General features: G+C 39.4%; 1 protein-coding gene across 2 annotated transcripts; it reads right to left on the bottom strand.

Annotated features, from left to right (window-relative positions):
• LOC117452887 (palmitoyltransferase ZDHHC12-B-like) lies at positions 1-5,772 on the bottom strand. 2 transcript variants are annotated; one of them, XM_034091690.1, is made up of 5 exons: positions 5,446-5,772; positions 4,031-4,164; positions 3,590-3,670; positions 2,619-2,788; positions 1-1,910 (listed from the first exon to the last, which is right to left on the bottom strand). In XM_034091690.1, the coding sequence occupies exons 1-5, from the start codon at positions 5,540-5,542 to the stop codon at positions 1,595-1,597; spliced, it is 798 nt and encodes a 265-aa protein (XP_033947581.1). In that variant the 5' UTR covers positions 5,543-5,772; the 3' UTR covers positions 1-1,594. The 2 variants fall into 2 exon arrangements, with proteins under 2 accessions (XP_033947581.1, XP_033947582.1); XM_034091691.1 differs by having other exon boundaries at positions 2,619-2,785.
• Between the last annotated feature and the right edge of the window lie 5,737 nt (positions 5,773-11,509).

The following is an 11,509-nucleotide window of genomic DNA, read 5'->3' as shown; positions in this document are numbered from 1 at the left end:
TGCATATCATCAGTGTTTTAATGTACTCTTGTCAATAAATACAAACAAAACAAATACAGTAAAAAAAACATGTTTGGTTCACTTTGTGTAGATTATCAATTCGTAAAGGAGCAAAGGCACAAGACCTGAATCGCCCTAGACATAAAGGCAAAAGGTGTTCAATATGAAAATCACCACTCTCACAAGGCAACAACTCAACGATTTACAGTAGAGCAAATGACCAGACCTGAGAGGAAAACACAGGTTTTCAACAATTGAGATCTTTTCAAATGCATTTCTGTTAAGTCAAATGTTACTTAAGAAAAAGTAAAAAAAGTAGTAGTATCAAAATACATAAGTAACAAAACCAAAAGTACTTATTATGCAGAATAAGTTGAACATATTTTTGCTTGAATAATTGGAATTTGCAAAGTAACTAGATTTTTTTGTGTGAAAATGGATTATAATGTGGCATTAAATGGTAACAATCAAGTAAAGTACATTGATTATAGTACCTCAATTAGGCACTTAAGTACATTACTTGAGTATGTGTACCTTCCACCACTGAAAATAACCATCCACTGAACTAATCATGGTTGTGAAATTGTATCTGTCTGTAGGATCATAGATCATAGAAGGACCAGAAATGAGCACAGAATGTCAGATCTTTAGCCTTGTTCTCTATTTTTAAGTCAGATTAAGCTTTTACCTATAATTGTGCAAGGCATTCAGTTTTTATTTGGACTGCATTTTAAATCTGATTTTTGGAAGTCTTAGAGGAAGGATTTAAAAGAGAGACATGTTTGCTATAGGCGCTGTATAGTTTGGGCTTCAACTGACACTATCAGGAAAGCAGTATGAAAATAATATTTTAGATTTCTGTAGGTAAAGTGGATTGGAACAAAAGTATTAATAATCTATAAGGATCAATCAGAGGACCCCCTAAGGCATTTTCTGTAAGTGCAAAAAGTGTGTGCATTTTCCACTGATTCTGATCCATTCCAAAATATTATGGGTTACAAGGACTCAAAAGTTGCATACAAAATCAGGGCCGTAGTTTCACGTAATCCTGCTGACAAACAGACAAATAAATAAACAACTGTGGTTGGATCTATTAAAAAGACTGAAATGCTGATATGGAAAGCCCTGCCCCCTTGAACTGCATAGGATCCATCCTCTGAGGGACATGAGTGTCTATACAACATTTTAAGGCAATCCATTTAAACGTTTTTGAGGAATTTCAGTCAGGTCTAAAGTTCTGGGCCGACATAAAAACTGACGTTCAGACGGACCCTGCCATCTTTGGGGCATCACTGCTAGCATGGTTTAAAGGGCGTATTTTTGTAGAACACCTTGTTTTTACTCCAGCAAAGAGTTATATTCTGTTATGCTTAGAACATCTTGTACAATTTCAGTAAATAAGCAAAACCAGTAGTTAGTTTGCTAAATACCTGATAAACACTGTATCTCAACTTTTGCAGGTAGTAAGGACATATTTCATGGTCCACTCAAGTTGTTAAGGCCTACCCAAAAGGGCAAATTAAATAATGATTAAAGGTCCCTGAAAGTAGTGTCCAACCCAGGGTTAGATTCTCATGTTCCGTCTGGTTGGAGGTCAGACAGAGTTGGGGGTGTTTCTGGTGTACATTTTCTCCCACACCACCGTGCTGCACACGCAGAAGAAGTCCCACAGGTTACAGATAACTCCGCGGTCAAACGGGTTCTCCTCGTCACTGAAGTTCTTCAGGTAGGAGATCCTGTGGCGTGACATGAACTCCCAGGTGGTGCAGCTGATGGAGACCAGGTACAGGTGGCAGCCCAACAGCAGCATCACCACCATGGAGAAGACCCCCACCACACCCAGCGCCGCCAGCAGGAATCCGTTCACTCTGAACCACTGCTCCCAGGTGAGGGTCGGGGTGATGCCAGACCTGGAGGACAAAAACAAATGTTCAGGTTAGTCACTATTGTCTTTGGGGTTGTTCTCTGCCCTGATCAAGGTCTGGCAGGCTGAGTGTCTTGCCAAGCTGTGTTCAACACCGATCCTGTACCTGCCATTCACCTCAACCAATTAACTGGTTGTGTCCCTCCTTTTCTTCAATTAAACTTAACAGGCCCTACTCACTGAGGTTACTGAGAATACATGTGTTCCTCCATGCACATGCACATCACGTCCTATCATTGTTAAATTCTGCTGTTTTTTTTTTCTAAAGAGGCCATATAATGCTAATTTTCAGATTCATATTTGTAATGTGTGCCTCTGCTTTGACATGTTTCCATGCTTTAATGTTCAAAAAGCTCTTTATTTTTCTTATACTGCCTGTGCTGCAGCACCTCTTTTCACCCTCTGTCTGAAACCAGAGCCCAGTCTGCTCTGATTGGTTAGCTGGCCGGCTCTGTTGTGATTGGTCAACCACTTAGAGATTTGCCTCCCCTTAGCCTTTCACGTACATTTAGTTGTAGTTAGCTAATAGAAGAGCCAGTGTTACATAGTGTGGAAGAGAAAACACCCTCTGGAGGGAACTTTAGCCGTTGCAGACCATTTACAAATAACTATTTACCACACTACAGCAAAGGGAAACCCTACAAAGTGTAATCTTTAAAGAGCACAAGGTAGGTTCAGTGTTCAGCAGACATACAGAGCGATGTGTAGCGCCCACAGCAGAGCGAGCAGCTGCACCAGCAGGTAGACGATGAACCAGCGGTGGTTCCTCTCTCCCACACAGTTCTCGATCCATGGGCAGTGGTGGTCGAAGCGACGGACGCAGCGCTTACACGTCTGACAGTGCTTCGCTCTCATTGGCTGCTGCTTAAAAAATGTGTAAGGGGGAGAGAGAGAGAGACAAGTTGTATTGTAACTGGGAGAAGTCAATCCACTATTCGAGATGTAGGTATGGAAGGATATAAGCAGCATGTCAAAAATATTGCAGTGTCTTCTCTCCTTTAAAGCCCGATTGAGCGCACTGATCTCGAGCTTGTAAGACTTATTTTTTTGTAAAACTTAAACATAAATAGAATAATTAAATAATTAATCACTTATCTTAAAATATTGACTTAGTATCTAAAAAATATTGACTTAGTATATTAAAATATCGCTTAGTAGGGTAAATAATGACATAGTTTCTCAAAATAATGATAAACCGTTTCGTTATATTGACTTAATATCTCTAAATAATGAGGAACTTTTTCCTTATATTGACTTAGTATCTCAAATGATAACTTAGCTTCTTTACATTATGACAAACAGGATTGTTCTCCAATCACATTGGTAGAAATGGTCTTCCACACATCATCATGCCAAAGGTTGACTAGTTGTCCTATCACAGTCAACATGTTGTCGGATTGAATTTTTGCCCAAGTTACACCATCAATAAAAATCTTTGAAACCATTTAAATACAAACAGACAACGATAATATAACATGTAAATCTTGAGCATTTCAACACAGCAAGGTGATATACATAATCTGTGTTTGAGTTAGACAGGTTTAAAAATGAGATATTAAATGAACAAAGAGTATAAAAACATGGGACTTTTCAGACATGTAGAAAACAGGCTGATGGTGAACTCCAGGTGCTGATGAACGGTGTGAGTTGGTGTCAGCTGGTTACCTGCAGCAGGCAGTATCCACAGCGCCTCAGCCGAGGGGTCAAAGACTGAGGAATCATCGATTCCATTTCCTCATTTGAACCCTGAACGCAACACAGAATGACGTGGGTCACACATGAACACACACAAATATGCACACTCTGACCTGGACAGGACTTTGTCATTTAACTGCACGTAGCCTGTTTACCTGAAATCACCTTACAGCATTGCTGTCCAATTTCTGAGGTACAGTAAGGATTTCTAGATGAACTCCTTTAATCTACGCAGCTCAGAAAATCTATTTCCACAGACTTTAAAACATGTGAAAGTTTTTCTGTTAAAATTGCATTATAATTATATAATTGCATCATCATGTGAGATCTTTTAAGCTCCATTTAAGACCTGAGAGTCTGATGATGACAGTAGCATTATTGCTTTTTAAGGTGTGGGTTAGTTAAACTCACCTTGACAGAGTCAGTGAGAATGAAGCCAGGGTCCATTAAAGAAACAGCAAAGTATAAGAGCACTGAGAGTGCGACCAGGAGGAAGAAGAGGAGCGGCAGCAGCAGCTCTCCTTGCTCCTCACATCTCCGCAGATCTGCAAACACGCACCATAGAGATAAACTAACATAACCTAAATATAGTGCTGCAATAAGACTATTAGTGATTTCATGCAATAGTTAATCCAACCAACAGTTGGATTATATGACCTAGAACAGTCTGATAATTTCAGAAACTTGTAAATAGAAATTAAGACCAGGAAATTACAACATTAAATCATAAAAATGTAACAATAACCAAACACCACAATGATATATGGTAGTCTCTTGCATATATGTATTTTTTTTTTAGAAACTAATACGGTTAAATAGGGCTTCACTTTTTTTTAATTAAACAAATGGCTAAAGGAAAACAGTAGGGCAGATAGAACAGTCCAGAGCCCTAGAGATACTCATCTCTAGTATCTCTAGGGCTCTGGAACAGTCTAGTAAGCCAAGAGAAATTACACCACTTTAGTATTATGGAGCCTTTAACATCAGAAAAAGACTGTGTGGCATATTACGATGCAACATGTAAGAAGAGATATATCTAGTTTGATATCAACCTATTTTAAATAATGTGGAGTTTCTTTCTAACATCGAATTTTTAAACTTTTAATACTTAAAGGTGGGGTATGTAATTTTCGAGTGCGCTAGAATTTGAAAATACACAGCCGGAAAAAATCAGCCACTTCCTCACAGAGCCCCTCCTCCTCCAACACACACCAACGAACACATGACCAATGAGGGCACGAGATAAATTTGTGCACAGATGGAAAGCTGACAGGCAGGTAGGCCATCCAGTTATTTTAGCCGGGCCGCTGAAATGATTGGTCGTACTTTTTATATCGCTACGTGTGTTCCACAGATTACTTTACTTTATGTATTTATTGTCAAAGCATTTAATATATTCATTGCTATCGGGATGTTAAGAGCATTCCATGGAATATAACAAAAAGTGTTTCTGAAATAAAGTACATTTTCCTGATTATACACGTATTTTAACTGTATTATACTTTTACCGAAGTAACATTGACAATGCAGGAATGCTGCTTTACTCCTAAAACAATTATATAAAATAAGAAGGAGCATAAATAATACCCAATGCATTGAGAGGGTATTTAAAGGTTTTACGACTATCCAAATACTATTCTATTTGGGCCATTAGTGAACCTGGAACCGGACAGGGCGACCTGGGACAAGCCATTCTTTAACTACTTAACTATTGCTAATACTACTGTTACTATCATCCTTTTGAAGCCAGGTGTGCTTAAAAGCCCTGGTGGTCCGTCGCGATGCTAGTAGTTTCAGATAAGTTGTATTAGTCTAAATGAACTTACCGGTGTTGTGCAGGAACAGTATGAGGGTAATGACCCAGGTGAGCAGGGTATGTGTGGCCCGGACCAGAAACCCGGTCCGGAACATGTTCTGCCCCATTTTAAATATCTTTCATTAGCACCGCTGCTGCTAACTAGCTAGCAACAACATAGTTATTTTATAAGACCAATACATATATCATAAATCCCATGTTAACCATGTTAGACAAATAACTATGCAGTCCATAGAGTTATAATGTATCTAGTGGACGTAATATACGAGCATTTTATATATTTTATTTGATCCCTGGTTCTATGTTATCCATCCTGTTGTTGCCTCTTGCTTGTTTAGGTACGGTGGCCTGCGTGGGACACAATAGGCGAACCGTGCGCAAAGGAGGAAGTCAAACGTTTTTTTTTTTACGGATATAACAAACAAATAAATCTGCAAAATAATTATACTGTTATACGTCTAGCTCGGGATATTAGTAAAATTAAGGAACCTCTCAGAGTTGATATCTTGGACGAGTTACTACCAGTGGCGTAACTATCGACGGTGCAGCCGGTGCATTGCACCGGGGCCCACAGCCGTCCAGGGGCCCATGCAAAAAAAAAAAAAAGTATATATATATATTAAAAAAAAAAAATTCATTTTTTTTTTTATATCACACATCAAGGAAACAGGTGTTTCTCCGAGATGTATTACACCACCACTACCAGAGCAGGTATTAAACTGCCACGGACATGGCTGTGTTACTCCCCCACCCTGGACTGTGCCTATTGTGAGCCGTGCTGGCTGTTCGCAGACATGCGTTGTCTGCGACGATTGACTCACATGCACAATCTCAGGTCCATGTCGGAGCGTGTGTCATATATGAACAGTGGAAGAAAAACGGGAGAATCGATGCAAACATGTAGAGGAATGCAAGGAATGCTGCTAATTACTGGAGACAGGTACTTGAGCATATTGTCAACATTACAATCACTCTGGCCACTTGTAACTAGGGTTGGGTATTGTTTGAATTTCCACGATTCTGATTCCGATTCCGATTCTACTTTTCGATTCCGGTTCTTAACGGTTCTCAATTCCGATTCTTTGAGGGGCAGGGTAAAAAAAATTATTACGTTCTTGTTGAGAAAAACTAGCATATCTGCCTTCTCAGGCATATCAGGAAGAAATGTTTGAACATTTTAAAGCAAAATGCTTCAATCTGGTGCACTTTAAGCAGAATTACTAGAGACTAGATCTAGGGAGTACAACTCTAAACACCCATATGAAAAAGATCGGTTTACATTTTAATAATTAAATAAGTATGTGAACATAACCAATAACCTATCATAACCAATAACAAATACATGTAACATATTTTATTTTTGTTGTTCATTCATATCTTATTTTACTATTTTATTTATGCATATTTTTTTATCTCTCGTTTAAAACTATATGTCTGGTTTACTGTCCTATAGAGAGGCGAAGTCCCTCCCTTTCCGGGAGCCTCCATGGGACCCCGGAAGCGTAAAATTATACATTGAATTCAATGGAGAGAGAAAGGTTATCTTTTGATCCCGTTTGAATTGTGCCACGAATGACACATATGATGTTTGTCAATTTAAAAGAATATTTTGCAAGTCAAAAAAATTAAAATGTGTCGTAAAACTGTGAAGTTACACATTTTTTTGTGTGAAACCGCTGAGTGAACTACAGGTCTCTTGGTCTCGCACAATACGCGTCACCATCACAAAGACGGCCGTCACGTTAGCAAATTTCACCTGTTTCTTTCAGAATGAGGCGAAAAGTATAAAATGAGGTGAAAATCACTACAAGTCTGGGCATGTTGAGAGCTGTACATACATGAAAGGGGAGTTAGTCGGTTCTGTAAGAGCAGCGGGACCGGCTTTACAAGGTTTCCGTGAGTAATATGAGTGCAATGTGTAACGTTAATGTCAGCTAGCTAACATTAGCTAACAAGGTACACTAACGTGTTTTGTTTTAGTAACTAGTTTTCTCCTTAAGAACTTTGTGGTCTCTGTGTATGCTGTGGATTACATTAGTGTTCACAAGAACAAGGTACACTCCCGTGTTTTGTTTTAGTTGCTCTTCAGATTGAAGCGGCCAGTTTTATATCGACTATACAGTATATTCTATACTGTATGTGTGATCTCCTTTTACATCTCGTTGTGTCATTTGAGTTTATTTGCTGTGTGTAGATTCAAGGATTTTGGTGACATGAACATGACCATCGCGGAGGCAGTCCAGTTACCATCCTTCTGTCTCCGTGAGGAGGGTGGGTCATATATCACCCATACTGGCACCAGGTCCAAGGGCAGCTGCACATCACAGACCAGAGTCTCTGCTACTTTGTTGTGTGGACCACGAAGGAGGCGATCATCATCCTCATCCCCAAAGACCCTGCATGGCATGGAAATCTCCTCCTCCTGGAACAATTCTACACCCAGCATATGCTCCCTGTGTTGGCCAGTAGAGAGGAGGACATTTAAATAAACATACTCTTAACACCCTCAGACTCTGCGTTGTGTTCCGTATGTGTGATGGGGTGTTATGCAGAGGGGAGGAAAACAGGACACAGCAGATTGGGATTGTGGTGGAGACGCTGAGCAGTTATTTAATTGTTGCATGTAATTATTATTATACTGCGTGCTTCTTAGTTATTCCATCTTTTAATGTAACATGGATCTGTATGTAACTCTATATTCACTTGTTATCTACCACACTTCCTTCTACATCATACACCATCATTATACATGATGGTGTATATAGGATATATATATTTGTATACATTACATATCTGTAAATTGTATAATTTAATTTTTCGTATTTGGGATTGTTGGAAACGTCTTTTTGATCTCTGTCTATAAACACAAACTGAGTAAGATTGACAATAAAGTTGACTTTGAAAAATATATATATTCTTTATGAAAATAGTTGACTGTTGGCGAAATGAATCCAAATTAAACGTTGGACTGAACTACAACTACGCCTTTAAATCTCTACGGACTGTTTTTCAGTGGGATGGCAAGTTCCTATCTTTAAACATTTATTAGTTTTTTCTCAACAGATTTGATTTTCTGAAGTTAAAGTTAATTTAACTTTGCCGACCATGTAAGGTCATTATTAAAAAGGTACAATCAATTTGTTTAGGGTTGAATAAAATAATGAAAAACATTCATTTGGATAATTTACTGACAGAATAAGAAACTCAATGATGCTCTACTCACCTGTTCCTTTTTATAAAGTGAAACAGTTGAAACGATAGATTTTTAGTAAACTTAAAAACAACCTTCTCCAAAAGCTATCAAGGAATATACCGAATACTTATTTTAGAACTTTATTACATATTATTTGTATATAGTTTGAATGATCCATAATTGACAGAAGCTTGTGTTTACACTGACCTGTTACTCATATATTAATGTCTTTGTAACTTCTTTAAACCACTACCTCACTAATTTATTTCATTCATCACGGTTCAGTAAACTAAGTGACACATGAACCAGTTTAATAATTATAATAACGTAGGATTGCAACTCTTTGAAACTGTAGGTGGCTCTTAAAAGAGCCGTTGTGTTTGGGTGTGCTGGTCTCGGGTCAGTCTAAGCCCTCTCTCCGCGGATGCAGCGGGCCAGCTGGATGTCCTTGGGCATGATAGTGACCCTCTTTGCTTGGTTCATCTTACTGAGGGGCAGCTACATGGATGTCGGTGCAGTCCACAGTCATTGTGCAGTTGAAGGCAGAATGGATGAAGGCAGAATGGATGAAGGCAGAATGAATGTATTATTGACTCCGAATGAAGCACAACTTCATGTCATACAATACATTGACTTTATTTGTAATTGTGTAAAAACATATGAGCATAATGATTAGCAAGCAGGACCTGCAGGAACAGAGCACGGTGATGGATGGAGCTGGGAAGAGAGAAGAATAAAGAAAACATATCAACTTCATTTTCGGATATTAAAAATTCAATTTCAAAACAAGTTGCCGCTCCTACAGTTTTATAGTGTGTAAAGGTGATTTCACTTGACCTATGCACAATATCACACTCAATACATGTGTGTCTCTGGGGGGTGCATTGTGCCTTTGATGTATATAAATAATATACCATAACCAAATACTATTACGTACAGTGGAAATCAGGTTGCCAGAGCAGGTCAGTGTGCATGTTCCTCAGGGTCTCAGCAGTTACAGGTGAGGGAAAGGAAATAAAAGAGAAAAAGGTCAGTAACAACACTTTAAAGTAACAACACTTTGAATAATTATCTCTCAGTAATCACTCAACTACTGTCTTTCCAACAAACAGATTGACTCACCCTATTGGTCATCACAATGAAACACGTCCAGAAGAATCTGTCATGCAAAGCTCCCTGCCTGCCTTCGACTCTCCCTGACTGCTTCCATAGCACCCGGTGGATGGCGCAGTTGGCTACTCTTCAAATGTTTCACGAAATACTTACCATCTACTCTTACTCTTACTTCATGTAATACAATAATAACTTCATGGTAAGGCTACTAAAAATGATAAGGCTAAGTAATGTAATGCTAACTAACGTGCTCGCTACTCGTCGCTACTAGCTAGGTAGCTAACTTGACTATATGTTCCATGCACAACATGTATATTACCTGATATGTCTGATCCAGCGACTCCTGGTCCTTTCATCAGACGGCAATCGATAGAACGAGCAAGTGGTTTGATCACTTATGTGATTACAACCTGGTACAAAGCACACATGCATCTTATAAAAGTGAATTTATTTTTAGCAATCTCTTATTTATTGGAGGGAATAAATCAGTTATGAGATCTTCTTCTTCTTCTTCTTCTTCTTCTTCTTCTTCTTCTTCTTCTTCTTCTTCTTCTTCTTCTTCTTCTTCTTCTTCTTCTTCGCTTTAATTACGAGTCGCAACCACTTGGAGAATTATCGCCTGTGACATCACTTACGCGAGCCAGAATGGGATTTGTAGTTTTTGTAGTCGCGTATTTTTCATAGTCTTATATTTCAACAGTTTTACGACAACATTTGCCTTTTTTGACATGGAACTTATTGTTTAATATTGACAAACATCATATGTGTAGTTCGTGGCACAATTCAAACGGGATCAAAAGACACGTGTTCTCTCTCCATTGAATTCAATGTACATTTTTCGCTTCCGGGGTCCCATGGGCCGGAAGTAGATGGGCGTGACTTCGCCTCTCTATAGCAGCCTATACATTGGAATTATTTCAAACCTGTTTTACCCCAATAATTATAAAGGAGTGCCTTGGAAATATGTGTTTACATAAATTGTGATCAAAACGTTTGAGACCCACTGAGATAACTTAGACTAAAGTGAACTATCTAAACACTCAGAGTCCTTTACCTCACTGAGCTGTAGTTATCAGCCTTTCAGTCTGACTGGAGAGGACTCTCCCTCCACATCATTGTAGAAATATCTTCTTCTTCCGTTAGAGCAGCGAGCACCAGATGCTAATAACAACAGCGCGTACCGGTGCACCCTCCCTTTCTCGCACTTTGGCTGTGAGCTGCGGGCGCCAGATAAGCCAACATCCCCCATTTTCATCACTTGCAGCGCCCATCGTACAGGGCGAATGAAACGTGTAACCGGGGTGAAAAGGGTGTTACATTTACTTAATTATGAATGTTGTTACATCAAGGCCGAACATTAGGATGAGCACCAACGGTCAAAACATTTGTTTTCCCTCCCAGAGCCGTCAGCACAGTGCCTCCACAGATCTGGCGCCCTAGGCGAACATCTCTAACGCCAGTGCGACGGGCCGGTCCTGGTCTCAGGTTACGCTGTAGGAAGTGTAGGTACAACACTATATTTCCCGCCCGCCGCAGTCATACAGTAGGGCAGGCTACGGAGAGCGGCGAGAAACATTTCCTCAGGCATCGAAAAGCGGAACCGAAATTCACATTTCTAAATGATGCTGTTGGAATCGAAATGTTGGAACCGGTTCTCGGTACCCAACCCTACTTGTAACTTGGCTTTTAGAGGACATAGGGAGATTCTTGGACAGCCCAACAGTGGAAACTTTCTCAGTATGATAGAACGTTTAGCATGTTACGATCC

The sequence above is a fragment of the Pseudochaenichthys georgianus genome, chromosome 9, assembly GCF_902827115.2.
Source record: "Pseudochaenichthys georgianus chromosome 9, fPseGeo1.2, whole genome shotgun sequence".
In the NCBI taxonomy this organism is placed as follows: domain Eukaryota; kingdom Metazoa; phylum Chordata; class Actinopteri; order Perciformes; family Channichthyidae; genus Pseudochaenichthys; species Pseudochaenichthys georgianus.
Note: the sequence above shows the minus strand (reverse complement) of the source record. Positions and strands in the feature narration are given on the sequence as shown.